This window comes from Hoplias malabaricus, chromosome 1 (assembly GCF_029633855.1).
Source record: "Hoplias malabaricus isolate fHopMal1 chromosome 1, fHopMal1.hap1, whole genome shotgun sequence".
Lineage (NCBI taxonomy): Eukaryota > Metazoa > Chordata > Actinopteri > Characiformes > Erythrinidae > Hoplias > Hoplias malabaricus.
In genome coordinates, this window is record NC_089800.1 from 52,860,596 (window position 1) to 52,878,605 (window position 18,010).

The following is an 18,010-nucleotide window of genomic DNA, read 5'->3' on the forward strand; positions in this document are numbered from 1 at the left end:
GGAGGGTGCGGTGTAAAAGTCAGGGCTCTGGGAGGGTGCGGTGTAAAAGTCGGAGGGATCTGGGAGGGTGCGCTGTAAAAGTCAGGGCTCTGGGAGGGTGCGGTGTAAAAGTCAGGGCTCTGGGAGGATGCAGTGTAAAAGTCAGAGGTCTGTGGGAGGGTGCGGTGTAAAAGTCAGAGGGCTCTGGGAGGATGCAGTGTAAAAGTCAGAGGTCTGTGGGAGGGTGTGGTGTAAAAGTCAGGGCTCTGGGAGGGTGCGGTGTAAAAGTCAGGGCTCTGGGAGGGTGCGGTGTAAAAGTCAGGGCTCTGGGAGGGTGCGGTGTAAAAGTCGGAGGCATCTGGGAGGGTGCGGTGTAAAAGTCAGGGCTCTGGGAGGGTGCGGTGTAAAAGTCAGGGCTCTGGGAGGGTGCGGTGTAAAAGTCGGAGGCATCTGGGAGGGTGCGGTGTAAAAGTCAGGGCTCTGGGAGGGTGCGGTGTAAAAGTCGGAGGGATCTGGGAGGGTGTGGAGTAATGGTCAGAGGCCTCTGGGAAAGTGCGGTAAAACAGTCAATGGAGGTCAGAGGGCTTAGGGAGGGGCAGTGTATGTCTCACTCAGATGACTGAGGGTGTGTCTGAAGCAGTTCAAAGCAAGAAAACCTTAATAATAACAGTCATAAAACCAGACGGTCTGTCCCTGGTCCACTGTCCCATTTATTCAGCCCTGGCACACACTTCCCTTAAACAGTAACAGTAACCCTTAAACTCACAAGTGTCTCCTGCCCCCTCACTGACCGTAACGCCGGTCACCCTCGCTCTGAAGGACACGCCGTGTGCCGCAGAGGAAGCAGTGACTGGTGTAAACGGGTCTGTTCCACTTCCTGCAACAGTCAGATTTATTAGAAGTGTCATGAGTCTCGGTTCTGTGGGAGGTTCTCTTATCAGTCTTGGCTCCTCGGTGGTTCTTCATGTTGTTCTGAAGGGAGGTCTTTTATTTTTAGTAGTTTTCATAGAGAGTTTTGACCCTTGGTTTCTCTCGGTTGTTCTTCCTCTTGTTCTCATTTGAGTCTTGGTTCCTCTGAGTTGTTCACAAGCAGGTTCTTCTTTGAGTAATGGTTCTTCTCATTGGTGTTTGTCTTTTGAGTCTTGGCTCTTGTCAGTGGTTCTTCTTCTCGTTCTTAAGCAGGTTCCTCTTTGAGTCTTGCTTCCTCCCAGTTGTTGTTCTTTTATTTATGGAGTTTGTTTTTTTCCTGATTGTTTAAGGACCCTTACTGGTAAAGTGTACTTGAGTCTGGAACTGAACCCCAGTCAGCCCCATGGAGAGCAGCAGGTTGACCACTGTCCTGCGGTCCTGACATGAACTAAGGGGTAGAAGGTCATAGCAGCCCTAACAGAGCGAAGGCCCGGCCGCCCCCGAGGCTGTTGACCAGTCCGATGGTCAAGTACGTGCAGAACTTATATGGAACCTCGATTTCTTTCCTCCTTCTGGCCTCGATATCTCCGACACTGACTCCGTATGTCCAGCAGATGAACCTCAAACTTAACCAGCGCATGATCTGTCGGGTCAGGACCAGGATCACCAGCCCCACACAGAACCGGGCCACACACAGCACGACAGTCACCAGCGTCACGGGCCCAAGGGTCACGGGGAACGGCCCAGAGGGTTCAAATGTGATACCCAACTGCTGATTGGCCCAGTATCCCACGGAGCAGCCAGAAGCCACTCCCATAATAATAGTGGTGTCCCCCCGAGTGGTGCTGTAGTGGTCCAGCTCGGGGTATTTATAACACAGATACAGGGGCAGAACCACTGCCACGACGGGGGACAAGGGACTGTTCAGCTGCAGGAAGTCCAGAGTCGTCCAGTAAGGGTACGACACTCCCAGGATCATCGCTGAGATCAGAATCCCACTCATCACATCCTGAGGAAGAGTCATTAAAGGTGCAATCAATGATTTGATCAGTCTCAAAAAACACCTGTTATACTGACACCTAGTGTCCACCGTGGATGAAGAATTATGTGTTAAAAATAGTTGCCCCCATATAGGAGACCCACTCTGTGGAGCATATGCTAAATGTGATGTAGCTCTGTGCTAAAACACACGATTGTACCTGCGTATAACAGTTAACTCACAAGGAGCAAAGTTCAGGGTGTTTACTGCATGTCTTTCATTCACACTGACCCTCCCTCAGCATATCACTCACTCTCTCTCTCTCACACACACACACAGAAGTGGATAGGGACCTCTCCATGTGCTTATGTTACTTGTGTTCTCAACACGCTTGGAGGAGACCACTAATTGCTGATAGAGTTTTATTAGCTCAACACGATTGAAGAGAATCCTACACACAGCAAGTCCTTACCAGTGCGGAGTGCATCCCGGTGTAGAGTCGACTGAGACCCACCAGAGCAGACAGAACAACAGCCACCAGCAAACCCAGCACAAACGGGAACTACACACACAGCGATACCCATCTGTTAATACACAGCTGAGGACTCTTATTTTATACAATCATAGAATATACAAAAGATTACACTACAAAGACCAGTCAAATCGCTATTGTTTTTATTTGATCGTCTCTAAATCTTAGGGCTTTTAGGGTGCTCTTGATACCCGTGGTCAGTTCAGGAGAAAAGTAGCCCACGGAAGGACAAGTAGTGACCCACTAGTCAGGTCTGATCCCACAGATGAGTTACTGAAGCACACACTGCAGAAAGAATTAATGGTTGTCCTTCTGACCATGACACTCCAAGAGCCTAACCAAGACATTATGACCATCACAGGGTGACCTGTTCAAACACTGCCTCAGTACTTATACACTGTAACCACATCATCTGTGTTATACTTTTTTACCTGGCAGTGGTTGTAATCTTGTGGCTCATCTGTGTATATATCCGTATATTTTACCTGTACCCTCTCAGTGGCGCTGAGTAAGAGTGTGAATGAGATGGCGGTAGCTGCCATGGCGTGAGTGGATGGAAGGCCGTACTCAGCATCTACTCTCTGCTCCAGCTTCACCACAGGGGGTGCTCTGGGCCGTGGCAACTTCAGAACATCCTTCATTACCTGCCCTATATACATCACCACCTACATACATACAGAGAGAGAGAGAGAGAGTGTGAGAGAGAGACTTCGGAAAGTTGGTGAGTTTAAAAAGCCCATCCAACAATATTTATGAAAGTGATTAGTCACTACAGAATCTCCAGGCCACTAAATGTCAATATAATGGATGCTTTATAACGTGAAGAAGGATTTTAAACTTTCTTTCTGTTTGTGTGTGTGTGTGTGTGTGTGTGTCTCACAGCCCAGATGTTGACGAGTCTCCTGCAGAGAAATGGATCCAGGTTCCAGTGAATACACGGCAGGAAGGAAATGTAGAAAACTTCATGTCCCAGAGCAGCAGATACCACAAACAGGAAATAGAGTGTCCAGTTCTTCACCTCATACTGCAGGTTACACTGAATAATAAGTGTAAAACAAGGCATAGAAGTTTAGAACCCACAGTAACACAGTATATTAAATGAACAAAGAATACCAGCATAAAACTGTATAGTATATTATTGCATAATAACACTATAGTAATATAACACTTCTAATGCAAAATATGATAGATTACAGTAACACAGAATATAGTACATTATTGTAGAGTAACAGAGTATAGTAGATTATTGTAGAGTAACACAGAGTATAGAATATTAGTGTGGAGTGACACAGAGAATAGTAGATTAGTGTAGAGTGGCACAGAGTATAGTATATTAGTGTGGAGTGACACAGAGAATAGTAGATTAGTGTAGAGTGGCACAGAGTATAGTATATTAGTGTGGAGTGACACAGAGAATAGTAAATTAGTGTAGAGTGACACGGAGTATAGTAGATCAGTGTAGAGTGACACATAGTATAGTAGATTAGGGTAGCGACACAGAGTAGAGTAGATTAGCGTGGAGTAACATGGATTAGAGTAAATTAGAGCAAAACAGAGTATAGTGGATTAGTGTAGATTAACAGATTATAGTATATTCGTGTAGAGCAGCACATAGTATAGTACATTATTGTAGAGTAACACAGAAAAGATTATTGTGGAGTAACAAAGAGAAGAATAGATTAGTTTATAGTAACACAGATTATATTATATTATGGTAAAGTAACAGAGTATAATAGTCCATTGTAGAGTAATACAGAGTATGGTATATTTGTGTAGAGTAACACAAAGTATAGTATATTATTGTAGAGTAACACAGAGTATATTAGATTAGTGTGGAGTAACATGGAGTAGAGTAGTTTATTGTAGAGTAACACAGAGAATAGTAGATTGGTGTGGAGTGACACAGAGTATAGTAGATTAGTATGGAGTAACACAGAATATAGTAGATTAGTGTAGAGTACTACAGAGTATAGTAGATTAGTGTAGAGCAACACAGAGTATAGTAGATTAGTGTAGAGCAACACGGTTATATTATAGAAGATCTCAGTATTTCAGGTGTATTGCAGGTGACCACAATATAACAGGTCCTACAATCAACTTTCAGAGGTGACCTCTGAGTTATAGGTGGACAGCACTTTAGAACACACCTCAGATGTACAGATGTTTTGCATGTAACTTTTACCTGTGACCCTGGTCTTCCAGGTAAGAGAATGTGCAGGTAGGTGCTCAAACTGGAAGAGCGGGAAAAGCCTGTCTCACGTGAGTGTGTGTATGTTTGTGTGTGAACATTTAGCTTGTGCCTCTGTGTGTGTGTGTGTGTGTGTGTGTGGTGTATGTGTATGTGTGTGTGTGTGTGTGTGTGTGTGTCTGTTTTGTCTTGCTACCCCATGAGGACCTCATAATGACAGAACAAAATAAAATGTGTATCAAATTGGGGACCTTAGAACTGGTCCTTGTTTAATTTGTTTAAAAAAAAACTAACATTAATCATACAAGGTCATAAAGTGTGCTCTTTGATTCCAGAGATTAGCATTAGTTTTAAGTTTAGTTATAAGTCTCGGTGCAAAAATATTTAGCTCCGATCACATAGGTCTATAGAAGTCCTCAGAATGATAGAAAACTAAGTAACGGTGTGTGTGTGTGTGTGTGTATGTGTGTGTGTGTGTGTGTGTGTGTATGTTTTCACTCACGCTGTGCTCGTGCTCTCCGCCTTGTGTGATTTTTACTGTGCCATTCCTCTCGCGCGTGCCGTGGTTCTTCCTCGTGTCTCCGTTGTGTTGCCCTCGCGCAGGGAACAATCCGCAGGCTCGCTGGAAGCGCGCGACTAGCTCCGGGCTGTTTAGGTGCACGAGCACGCGGCTCACCTCCTTCACCAACATCATCATTACTGCCGAGCGCGCTGACTGCCGAGCGCAAGCTTCCGTGTTCACTGCATTACCCGCACGCGCGCAGGTGCGCCTCTGACGCATCTAATAACTTTACAATAGGACAGGTAGAGAAGCCCCACACCAGCACACCTGTACACATCAACACACACCTGTACACATCTACACACACCTGTACATATCTACACACACCTGTACACATCAACACACACCTGTACACATCTACACACACCTGTACATATCTACACACACCTGTACACACCAACTCCTGTACACATCTACACACACCTGTACACACCAACTCCTGTACACATCTACACACACCTGTACATATCTACACACACCCATACACATCTTCACACACCTCTACACATCAACTCCAGTATACATCTGCACACACATTTAAACATCCACACAACCTGTAAATATCTGTATACACCTACAGAAACTTTGCCATGAACCTGTACACACCTGTAAACAACTGCCCACATATCTACCCAATTGTACGCTGCTATATATAAATGCAGAAGGTGCCAGTTAGTGTAAACATCTGTACAGTGTTATAGAAATATACTGGGCTGTGGTACAGATGTGGAAGAGATTATCGTGTTGTTGTGTGCAGTGTCAGTGTTGGTGAAGTCCAGGGTGAGACCTGTCTGTTCTGTTCTGAGCTGCGCTGGTGACTCTGAAGGGTTCTACTCCTCACTGTTGAACTGCCGGTGTATCACCTGGTGCACACACACATCTGTGTATACACACCTTCACACACAACCACTCATTCACGCACTCATTCACTCACACATGCATTCACACACTCACACACACACACACACTCACTCACCCACGCACTCACACACTCACTCACTCACACTCACTCCCTCACAAACATTCACTCACGCATTCATGCACTCACTCTCTCACGCATTCACTCATGCACTCACTCATGCATTCATGCACTCACGCACATATTCACGCACACACTCACTCACTTACACACTCACTCATGCACTCACTCACACACACTCACTCATGCATTCACACACTCACTCGCTCACGCATTCATGCACTCACTTACTCATGCACTCACTCACACATGCACTCACTCACACTCACTCACTTACGCACACACTCATGCATTCACACACTAACTCACACGCACTCACTCATTCACTCATGCACACACTCACACTCACGCATTCACGCACTCACACACACTCATTCACTCACGCATTCACGCACTCACTCATTTGCATTCACTCACGCATTCACGCACTCGCTCACTCATGCACTTACTCACGCACTCACTCTCTTTGTTAATTACATTTTTTATTACATTTACAGCAGACTTGTAAATGACTTACAGAAGTGCTTTGTTCTCCTTCAAGATTATTATTACATCCAGTACAAATATGTAATAAGTCCAATATACACTTGAGCTCCAACTGCCAAAGCAATTATTATTATTATTGTTTATAACACAATAGAATATTACGTCATATTAAGATTTCTTTCCTTGTGTGTGTGTGTGTGTGTGTGTGTGTGTAGGTGACTGTTAGCCCTACTCCCAGAATAGAATCTCAGACGGTGACGTAATGGGTGACTCCTGAGACGTGGCGCGAGCGCCTCCTGCCGAAACAGAGAGAGAGAGAGAGAGAGAGAGAGACAGAGAGAGAGAGAGAGAGAGAGAGAGAGAGAGAGAGGGGGGGGTGTAAGAGTGAGAGACAGAGAGAGAGAGAGAGGGTGTAAGAGTGAGAGACAGAGAGAGAGAGAGAGAGAGGTAGAGAGGGTGTGAGAGTGAGAGAGACAGAGAGAGGAGAGAGGGGCGGGGTTATTTGCCTGCGTTGTGGCTTTGATTTGTATCGAGAACAAAGCCCGGGATAAAAGTCCTTCATCATCTGCCTCCTCCTCCCGCGTGACTCATCGTGATGTGAGCATCATCATCAGCATCAGCATCATCAGCGCGAGGAGGACGAGGAGGAGGAGGAGGAGGAGGAGCGCGCGAGCAGGCTGTTTGTGTGACTGTGTTTATGAACCGAGTTACGTGTTTATACCGGGAACAAATGGCGTAACGACCCTTCATCATCTTCATCTTCATCCTCCTCCTCCCGCGATGTGAGCGTCCGCAGGAGAAGCGCGAGGACGCGGTGGACGCGGTGATGTGAGCGCGCGCCATGGCCTCCGCGGACAGCGGCCCGGAGACTCCGGTCCCGGTTCCGTCCCCGGTTCCGTCGCTCGCGCTGGAGGAGGCTGAGTGCAAGATCTGCTACAACTACTTCGACGGGGAACGGCGCGCGCCCACGCTCCTCGAGTGCCTGCACACCTTCTGCGCCGAGTGCCTGCACGCGCTGCACGCACGCGAGGAGAGGCCATGGCGTGTCACGTGCCCCGTGTGCCGCCACCGCACGCGCGTGCCCGACGGCCGCATACGCGCGCTCCCGCGCAACACCAAGGTGGCGGCGGTGGCGTCGCGCTCCCAGCTGTGCGCGCGCTCGGACCCGTTGCCGCAGGACGCGCTCCCGCCGCACCCGCCACCGCTGCATCCGGCGCTCGTGGCGCTCCTGAGGCCGACGGGGACAGGGACGGGGACGGGGACGAGCGCTGGAGCGAGCACTGGAAGCTCGAGCGCCGGGAACGCGGGCACGAGCACGCCCTCCTCGGCCACCACGCTCTCGCGAGACTCCGTGTCCGTGTCGGTGTCCGTCTCGCGCCCCGGCTGCGGATGCGACTGCGGCTGCAGGAGGCTTGCGCTCGCCGTGGGATGCGCGTGCGTGGTCTGCTCCTTCCTCGCCGTGCTCGTGCTGCTCTTCGTGGGGCTGGTGTTCGTGCACGCGGGTGGAGCGGGAGGAGTGACGTCACCTTCGTCTGCCGGGCCCGCGTGCTTGTCGGTTGCGAGCGTGCTCGCCATGCTCGCCGTGGTGCTCACGTGGCTCCTCTGCTGGCTGAAGTACAGACCTGAGCGCGAGAGCAACGCGGCGGCGGCGGCCGCGGCACGAGCCTCGGCCACGAGCACCAACACGGGCAGCAGGAGGAGCGCGTGAACTGTGCTCCAGACCCGGACCTCCTGCTGGACTAATGATGGACTGACAGTGTGTGTGTGTGTGTGTGTGTGTGTGTGTGTCGTGCCTTTGAATTTACCTTTACAGTATCTGGGACTCAAACCTATGCTTAAAGGGGAACTCCATCTGATTTCAAAAAACCCTCCCATGATCCTCTGGGTGAGCTGTAAACCCAGTGCTGAAAAGTGCTGTGGTTCTAGAGGAGGTTCTGCAGTCAGAACCGTGGACAATGGAGGTGAATGGAACCAGACGTCTCTGTCTAAATGCCCCTTACAGGAAGTGAGACTCAGCTGATGTCTGGACATAGTTTGGCGAAGGAGGTGGTGTTGAGATTTTCACTATTGTCCATCATCATCATCTTCAAAACCCAATATAAATCTCTTCAGACACGTGGAGAGGGAAATGTGTTTGTGTGTGTTGGAGATGTCTGGTTCCATTCACCAACACGGGAAAAAATCCACAAGTTTCTCTGAAAGGATGTGTACAATAAAATTCTTCACCCCAACACTCTCCATCACTTTACAGCTCATGCAGGAGATTTAGGTGAAGTTTGAATATTTAGTGAAGTTTCCCTTTAATGTAACTGATTTTTATTGGGTGTGAGTGTTAAATCTTTTACAGTGTTTTCAGACTCATGCAGTTGATATACACTTCTCTCTCTCTGTGCGTGTGTGTGTGTGTGTTAACCACTAGACTGTCTGATAATTCTGAGACTCTGTTTTCCTGCCGCTGAGTTGTGGGCGGAGCAATAGCTTTACTCTGACATCACTTCCTGTGCTCCTCCTCATCAGCGCTATGCAGAACCGCCGACAATCTTCACACCGCCGTAGAAGCTTTTACGGTGCAGTCTTGATGTAAAGCGATAATCATATTATTACACACTCGTATATGAAACCCACCTGTGTAGAGTTTAGTTCAAAGAGATGCTTGCCTTCCTACAGAGCCCCCACACAAAAATTTAGCAACTTAAAACACATACACCTCAGTTTAAAGGTGCAGTCAGTGGTTTGTACCACCAAAAAGCAACAAACAATATTTATATCACTGTCAATGATTATTTATTTTCTTTACACAGTTACTATTTAGTGCAGCTTTTAAAATGCAGAATCAAATGACTGTCATCCCTGAATGAGTCAGTTTATGCACCATAGACCAGGCCAACCACATGGGGGCGTCCATGGTCCATATTAGGTTCTCTGAGACACCCAGGCCACTAGGTGTCAGTGTAACGGCTGTTTCAGAACATGAAGAAGAATCAATGTAGAAAACTACTGACTGCACCATACTGAGAGAAAAAATGATTAATTGTGGGAATGATTTATTAAACTGAGGGAATGTTTTAAGTGTCTATCTGAGGGGCTTAGTATGTTCCATTTTTATCACGTCGTATCAAAACTTTGTATGTAAAATATCTTTAGAAAAAACATTACAGCAAAATAGGATTTTTTTTATATATAAGCTAAAATTTGTAGCTCATAATTTATTTATTTGGTAACTTTATGTTATTATTTCAGGGCCATTTATCATAAATTATTCCCACATATAAATGGCAGCTGAAAAAAAAATATATTAAAAACATTTTTTAAAATATTAATTTATAAAGTTTTGGTCACACAGTGACGACTGGGGCCGGATTCACGGAACTAAGAAAAATCTTTCTTACGTTTTAGGATACACTCTCTGAATGAATGCTATTAGCCTCAGTTAGCATGTTTTAATGATGTGAATGTGTGGATTTTAGCTTTATTCAGTTAGCTGAGCTCACATTAAAAATATATATTAGATGTAGTTCTCAGACACACTGCCGCTGTTCAGAAATCTTTGAATATTTCATGATTTAGCAGTCTAGTATTCTTATTTTGTAGCTAATCTTAAAATGTTAGAATTAGCCTGTACATCTAGATCTTTATATTTTACATATAAAGACAAGACATGTCTAAACTGATTTTAAGGCTGGTCATCTTTTAATTAGCTAACTGATAAGCAGCAGATTAGAAACGTTATTTTGTTTGATATAGTTCTATCATAGTGGCTATATATATGGTAATTAGCTAAAATGAGCTTAATTAGCTAGTTAGGTAACTGACAATCTGCAAATATTAAACAGATTTCTTTGTTGTAAACATGTGGCTATATTAGTTAGCTAGAAAACAAATTGTTATGCTTACTGATAATTACATTGTTTTATTGAAATAATGCTAAACCTATAGGCTAAGTTTACTGGCTAGGTAGCAATGCTACGAAAATTAAAAATATATATATTAGCATAATAATAATAATAGTGTAGTATTCCTTTCCGATTGGCTGATTCATGAATATTTATAGTTTGTATGTTTTCTGAATGTTTCCGTGAATCCTTTCCCTGATGCACTTCCATGTTTTGACTCCACTGTCTGTGGACATGTGCACTACACTGCCTTCCTTTTTTTGTATGTTTTTGCTGTGTGTGAGTATGTGTTACTTACACTAAAGTTAATTCAACATCAGTTAATAGTATTAATTATTTGGACAGATAATCAGTAACACTGATGTTTGAAAGGCACTATGCATTCCTGAGCTAATCAACTCATCGATAATCAATCACAGAAGTTGATATGAGCAAGTAGTCATAGGCTGCGTTTGAAATTGCACAGTATTCACTGCACACACTATGCGTCCAAAAGTTTGTGGACAATTACTTGTCCAGCATTTCTTCTGAAATGAAGAGTGTATTTCTCTGAGAAATTTAACTTCTCTGGTTTTGCACTGGGAAGCCTTTACACCAGATTTTAGAAGATTTTATTGCATTCAGCCACATAAATAGTAGTGAAGTCACATGCTGAATTTGGAGTATTAGTTCTGGATCATTATCTCCATCACTCCAGGGAACACAGTTCCAATGTGCCACATCCCAGTGCTGGGGAAAGGGGTTCATAGCCCTCTGGTGGGCTCTCAATGTTCTAACATTGGGGATAGTGACTTCATGTGCCACACTGTGCTTTTCATGTCTATAGGGATTTAAAACACATTGTCCCGGTTTGCTCATTACATATTGGTGCCTAGATATTTTTGGACAAAAGGCAAACACTGGCCTAAATCTGTTCGGAAATCATTGATCCTTGATTCAGATTCAACAGAAATTTTTAGTCTTTTAAATCTTTTTAAAAAGGCAGCAATAATGTCACCCTGTGCCCATTAATAACAAACAGAGAGAGAGTTAAACAATGGCATTTAAATAACACAAAAACACAAATCAACACAAAAGAAAAAAGCTTGAATGTGTTTTAAGTCAATGTCCACAGAATCAGTTCACAGTTAACAGCCACTATTTTAGTAATGTTAGATACAGCTGTGCAAATGTTTACACACTCCTGGGCAACATGTGGTTTAGTTGCTTAGCAATGCTAACTTATAATAAGTGTTTTGAAGGTGAAATAATGCTGCAGTTATGGGGCTAAGTTAGTTGGCTAGCTAAATTAAGTAGATATAGTGGTTTAGGAGCAAATAATATAATTTTTGATTGAAACAAAGGTAAATGTTGTAAACCTGTGTCTAGAATCTAAAATATCCTGGCTAGCTAGTGCTAGCCAAGAATATACAGCAAAAACATTAGCTGGCTATGTTGGGGGTTTATTACAGATATTTGATTTGTGGGGTGTGTAAACGTCTGCATACATGACGTGTAACGACCACAGATCATATTCTAGCGCACATTTCCCATATTTACTCTGTATGCCTCACTGTGGAGCTGTTTGTATTTAGCTATGTGTGTGTTTTTAACACTTTCTGACCCAGTCTCCATTGTGAAAGAATGTCCGATTTGTATTTGCACATTGTTCTGTTTATAAACAGGAACATGTTTCAGTAGATGATTAAAAAACTGAACTGAAGATACGTGTTTGTTCATTTGTAAAGAAGTACATTTGTGGTCTCTGTTTGTGGTTGATATATATATATATATATATATATATATATATATATATATATAATTAACCATAAATATATATATAGATTAACCATAAATCAAACCAATGCCCAAAGATTTTATTTGCTACATAGAATTAACGGGTGGACTCTATTTGTAACTGAAACAATAAGGTTTTCATCACATTTTAATGTACTGTTATGTTTTATTATATCAAAGAAACGCAAAATGGGTGTCGATGGGCCACAATAATAAAACACAGTCTTTTGCGACCTCTAGTGGTCAGAATATTTATAAATCTTGGAAATGTAATGTAAAAAAAAAAAAAAATCTGCATTCTTCTGACGGCCAACACAAACAAGCACACACCTAAAAGGGACTACACATGCTTATGCACCACCATCACGTCAGTGTCACTACTGCGCTGATAATGATCCACCGCCCAAATCATACCTCTACTTAGCGGGTTCAGTGGGGGGTCCTGAGCATTAAAGAACAAGGGGGCAAAACAAAGCATGCAGAGCAACAGTCGGACCAGAGTCTGCACCTTTATGGTCAGCGGACAGTAAGGAGGTCATTCTAACGTGGCTTTGGCTGGTCTGGGTGTTTATATAATTTATTTGTAGCAAAATAAAAATACCTGAATGGAACTCTGGTCATGTGGAAAATTTGCTGCTTCATCTTTTTTCAGTAACAGGGAACAGAAAGAGGTCTGTGTGCAGTTTTAATGGTTGCGCAATAAGAGCAAATACCCTCTCTCTCGCTCCCTTTCACACATGCACACAGAGTAAAAATCTGTATTAAAAGTGCAGCTGGACTACGACCACAACATGGTACGTATTTGCTCTTTCTTTTTATCTGAAATGCATTCGTATCAGACTCAGACCTGAGGGGGTAATCAAACACAGGGCCCCGAGACCCTGCAGCTGCAGCTCCACCACGCTCTCACTCTAGGAAACAATAGAGTGACAGTTTTGCAGAGGGGGAGTCTAATGGTGAATCCCACTTCTTATTTTCACCTCTACCCCTTGTTTTCAAGTGTGATCTTGCCCTTGGAACTGAGTTAAAGAGGGCAGTTGTTCAAAATATTCCCTTATGGAATGGGACACAAAAAAACAGTGCTCCAGTGGTGGTCTGTTGCCAGTCTGCAGTGATATCAGAGGAGTGCTGCTGGCCTTCAAAAGCGTTCAACAATGCTACAATTTCACACCCTCTGAACTCACTGTGATACAAAACTGAAATCAGCTGCTTATTTGCGTCTTTTTTGTTCAGAATTTCAGTCCCACCTTAAATATTGCAGTAGCCACAGGTGCTAACATGTAATTTTCACTATTTAAGGTGAAACATAAAATCCTTGTACTGAATCTACATTAAGTGGTACAGCAGGTAGTCTCTCTGTCACAGCTCCAGGGTCCTGGAGGTTGTGGGTTCAAGTCCCGCTCCTGGTGACTGCCTGTGAGGAGGGTGGTGTGTTCTCCCTGTGTCTGCGTGGATTTCCTCCGGGTGACTGTCTGTGAGGAGTGTGGTGTGTGCTCCCTGGGTCTAGGTGGGTTTCCTCTGGGTGCTCTGGTTTCCTCCCATGCTCCAAAAACACATGTTGGTAGGTGGATTAGTGATTCAAAAGTGTTCGTGAATGCGAGTGTGTTGCCCTGCGGGGGAGACACCCCCTCCAGGGTGTGTTAATGCCTTGCGCCCAGTGTTTACATTAGTGGCTTTTTTTGATTGCTTGTTCGGGGGTCTTCTCAGCAGTTCACAGCAGGCATAGCCCTTTGTCTGACGTTTTTAAGGGGTGTAGAGCCCTATCCATTGGCCCTAACCCTCTATCCCAACAAGAATTGAGACACCCTTCCCCTGAGAAAAAACGAAGGATAGGGCTTATAGGGTGAAATGGGAGTCACTGCTCCTACTCATTGTAATGCTTTTGTCAGTTTGCTGCTCATTGATTTATCCATGTATCTCCTCTGAAAATGCTCCACATTTCATTACTGTCTTCCACAATTCAACACTGTAAGGAACCTGCAGATTGGACTAATTGTGTTAATGTTTTGCTTTGGGGTGTGTTTTATTCAGGTTTGCTCTGCAGCTGTGGTCGGGCTCTTCCTGTTCTCTTTGAATTTCTTTTCTTCGTCTGGAGCTGAGATCAACAACCTTCCTCAAATCATCAAATTCCTCCAGGAAAAGTAAGAAGGAAAATGGTCCAAAATTTTTCCTGTAGACCTGACCTACCTCTCTTTCGTTTTCTCACCCTTGCCCTCTCTCTCTCTTTGTCTCTCTCGTTTTTTAAGAGCACACAGTGAAATTATTGCTGCTTAAAAATTTTAATTGAATTCAATTTAATCTGAAACAAAAATAGTTAGGCCAGTGGTCATCTGTCCAAATGCATCTAGAGATTGCTTCCTAATGAGTGAAGACTGCTGCTTTAAAGATGATGTTCATGATTTTAATTCATAAAATCCAGATTGTGTTCCTCACCACTTGCTAGCTCTCTGGTCAGTTGGTTTCTCTGGAAGAAGGTTCCGTGTTTCTTTGTTTCTCATTTACTTGGCTCTGAAAAAGTGGAAACAAATAAAATGTCTTGGTCTGAACTGGCTCAGGAGCTCTCCCAGTCCATCGCTGTCTCTGAATGTTAAGATAGCAGGAAAAGAGATGAAGATGTTGCTCTATTCCTGCTCCATAGGGGGGTAACACTGACTTATTTTTGCTGTTACAGTTACATTACTTAAGGTGGGACTGACTCTAAATTCAGGAGAGCGCTAACTTCATGAAAGTAAACACAGAGCGAAAGTGCTACAAAATTAAACAGCTCGAGTTACGCATGAGTTTCTGTGGGAATTCAAACAGTGAAAAAACACTTACAGACAATTTACATTTCAGACACCAACAAGATACAGTTTTTTCCATAAGAGAGTGTAATGTAAAGAGATGGATTTCAGAAGAACTGCTGGACGAGCTGGTGTCCGCTATAACATTTCTAAATGTGGTTTATTTTTTCAGTTATGGAGACGGGGAAATGTTTGCAGTGGCCATCAACATTCCGTCCAGAAAGTGTTCATCTAGAGGGAAGCTCAATCAGAACATCCTCCCAAAAGATCCCAGCTGGAAAGTGAAGCATGGCCTACATGGAATTGAGGGAGTTTACAGTGGTCAGAGTCTGATCGGCGCCAAAACCAAAACGATGGACTCTCTGCCAGAATACCAGCTGCTGATCCAGTCCGATCAGTCGGAAAACGGAACCCAATATCCGCGGCTGAAGAAGCTGCTGGACAAAAACAAAAATGGCTGTGTTGTCTTCTACAGCTTCCAGTCTCCCTGTGTGAGCTCCTGCCCTTCCCCCAGGGGGCGTTACAGTATAATGTCTGCTCTAGATTTATTCCAGAATCACACTGGCCCCAAAGCGTTCGTGTTCAAACAGGTTTATAAACACAAGGTCAGTTCGGTCCAGCGGCAGAGGCCGCTCTGGCACTGCTACAGACACGGACCCAACCGCTATGCCATGATGTCAGTGTGGGAGAACTACGCCGATCAGATCGCGTGGCAGGCCGGTATCAATCAGATAAATGCTCGAGTGCCGCTGTTCCGCTGCAGCGCCCAAAAGTGCATCCCCTGTATTTATGAAAGGGAAGTAGACGGTCGGTGCATGCACCCGGTCAAACTGTGACGGAAATACAGTTACAACCTTTCCATTTATAAACGGAGTTTATTAAATTCATCTATATGCTGTCTAAGCTGGGAATCGAACCCCAATGTGTTGTGTTGAGGTCAGTGCTGTTATTCACTACACTAAACCACCACATATATTGGAGAATACATTTAAACTACAGCACTGTACAAAAGTCACACGGTAATAGCAGTGTCCCACCACTAGTGGTCACTAGTCCCTAAGAAAATAAACTAATAAAGCAACTAATTTTTTTTGTCAATGATTTTCAGATTTTTGAAAAAAATAGGCATCAATTTGGCCTAAGAATGTAATCAGAAAGATACAAAAACAACAAATAAATGTATTAAAGCTATTTCTGCTTGCATTAAATACCCTCCTCATTTAACTTAATAATATTCTTCAAAGCTGAGCTCTGGTCACACTTGGCACTACCGCCACCATGTGTCACAGAAAGGACTGTTTTTTTTTTTTAAATTAAAAATGAGTTGAAAAACATTTCATAATTTAACAGTGTGTATTAATGTCTTGACTCCAAAGTAAAAAAATGCAATTTAAATGCTCTTTTGTAAAAACCCCTCTCTCTAGATCTTTATAATGAAATAAATACGTTTGTCTAACATCATTCAGTGCCTAGACTTCTTATTTTTAAAATGATATGCAAAGTATACTGTATTTGTATATTTAAATGTCTTTTTAAATAGCTATTTAAACTACATAGGTGACACTTCCTATGAATCCTGTATTCATGCTTTATAAATGTGTGGCCAATTCTGAGAATTGCCAATAACATAACTGTGAAAGCTGTTTTTAGCTGCTCTGTGGTTGTTTATAAAGGCTTTTAAAGAGGAAGTCCTTTGTTACACATTTGTACTGATCTGCAATAACAGTTCTTCATGTTATATTTATGTTAGTACAAAAGCCTTAGAAAATACATTATTCATTATGAGTTGACTAACCTTTGAGTAACATTGTTAACCTATCGTCTGCTGCCTCGTCCATATTTATTGTCAATTTTCATAATATATAGACAATGAAAATAGGGCAGCACAGAGGCACAACAGCTAGTGTCGCTGTCACACAACTCAGCTGTGGGTTTGAGACTCTGTGTGCTCCGGGTTCCTCCCACGCTCCAAAAACACACGTTTGTAGGTGGATGGCTGACTCAAAACTGTCCGTAGGTGTGAGTGAATGTGTGAGTGTGTGTTGCCCTGTGAAGGAGTGGTGCACCCTCCAGGGTGTGTTCCCACCTTGCGCCCAGTGATTCCGGGTAGACTGTGACCCACCGCAACCCTGAACTGGATCAAATCAAATCAAATCAAATTTATTTATATAGCGCTTTTCACAACTGATGTTGTCACAAAACAGCTTCACAGAATTCCAGTAAGACAAGATTTGACATGAAATGTAAAGACAAATGTAAAACCCTCAAGTGAGCAAGCCAGGGGCGACAGTGGCAAGGAAAAACTCCCCCAGCTGAGGAAGAAACCTTGGGAGGAACCAAGGCTCACAAGGGGTGACCCATCCTCCTCTCGTCAATCTACTGGTGATGATAGTTAGTAGTCTGTGAGAACTTCAGTGTAGGGACAGCTTCAAGGCACTTGGTGGTTGCTGGAGCGTGGGCAGCTGGTCTGAAGCGTGGAGGAGGATCTCGACAGTCATCCATCAGTGTCCAGACAGACAGGTGGGCAGTTGTTTACTCGGAAAGATGTAAAGGGATGGAATTAGTTTTGAACTGTTTTGTGTTTGTAAAGTAGAAAATATGAAAATTTCCAGAGTGTGGCTAATGACTCCGGCAGATCTGACTATGACAGCTTTAACTAAAAGGAGAGAACCAGAAGGACACACAGACACGGGAGCATCCTGAAACACTGGCATCCCTCCGCTCCACCGTCAACAAACCTGAGTGATCGCAAGAAGCGGCGGGACGACAGCACCAGCGCCTCAGTTTACTATAATTCCCTGTGTCCATGGACCCCCCGGATCTGCCGCCTTTATCTATGGGGGAGCATTAGCTACCAAAAGATAAACTAAACAGATGTGTTTTTAGCCTAGATTTGAAGATTGCGACTGTGTCTGAGTCCCGAACATTTTCTGGAAGATCATTC

At 44.0% G+C, this 18,010-nt stretch overlaps 3 protein-coding genes across 3 annotated transcripts; 2 read left to right on the top strand and 1 right to left on the bottom strand.

Annotated features, from left to right (window-relative positions):
- Nucleotides 1-640: 640 nt before the first annotated feature.
- sgpp2 (sphingosine-1-phosphate phosphatase 2) lies at nucleotides 641-5,283 on the bottom strand. The gene is made up of 5 exons (XM_066666747.1): nucleotides 5,090-5,283; nucleotides 3,280-3,435; nucleotides 2,885-3,064; nucleotides 2,340-2,429; nucleotides 641-1,897 (listed from the first exon to the last, which is right to left on the bottom strand). Exons 1-5 carry the CDS (start codon nucleotides 5,279-5,281, stop codon nucleotides 1,352-1,354), a joined length of 1,164 nt encoding a protein of 387 aa, XP_066522844.1. The 5' UTR covers nucleotides 5,282-5,283; the 3' UTR covers nucleotides 641-1,351.
- A 1,769-nt stretch (nucleotides 5,284-7,052) lies between these two features.
- LOC136693322 (RING finger protein 228) lies at nucleotides 7,053-12,169 on the top strand. Its single transcript, XM_066666749.1, has one exon. It carries the CDS (start codon nucleotides 7,456-7,458, stop codon nucleotides 8,320-8,322), a length of 867 nt encoding a protein of 288 aa, XP_066522846.1. The 5' UTR covers nucleotides 7,053-7,455; the 3' UTR covers nucleotides 8,323-12,169.
- Nucleotides 12,170-12,970: 801 nt separating this feature from the next.
- Nucleotides 12,971-16,475, top strand: LOC136668603 (uncharacterized). Its single transcript, XM_066646229.1, has 3 exons — nucleotides 12,971-13,077; nucleotides 14,315-14,424; nucleotides 15,239-16,475. Exons 1-3 carry the CDS (start codon nucleotides 13,075-13,077, stop codon nucleotides 15,900-15,902), a joined length of 777 nt encoding a protein of 258 aa, XP_066502326.1. The 5' UTR covers nucleotides 12,971-13,074; the 3' UTR covers nucleotides 15,903-16,475.
- The last annotated feature ends 1,535 nt before the right edge of the window (nucleotides 16,476-18,010 follow it).

What these genes read in the sequence shown, in the direction of transcription:
- LOC136693322 (XM_066666749.1), top strand. Translation starts at nt 7,456, where the DNA reads ATGGCCTCCGCGGACAGCGGCCCGGAGACTCCGGTCCCGGTTCCGTCC.
- LOC136668603 (XM_066646229.1), top strand. An exon ending in ATCAAATTCCTCCAGGAAAA is followed by an intron (nt 14,425 to 15,238) that starts GTAAGAAGGAAA and finishes TTATTTTTTCAG; the next exon opens with TTATGGAGACGGGGAAATGT.
- sgpp2 (XM_066666747.1), bottom strand. Translation starts at nt 5,281, where the DNA reads ATGATGTTGGTGAAGGAGGTGAGCCGCGTGCTCGTGCACCTAAACAGC. An exon ending in GCGGAGAGCACGAGCACAGC is followed by an intron (nt 3,436 to 5,089) that starts GTGAGTGAAAAC and finishes CTTATTATTCAG; the next exon opens with TGTAACCTGCAGTATGAGGT. An exon ending in GCGCCACTGAGAGGGTACAG is followed by an intron (nt 2,430 to 2,884) that starts GTAAAATATACG and finishes CTGTGTGTGTAG; the next exon opens with TTCCCGTTTGTGCTGGGTTT.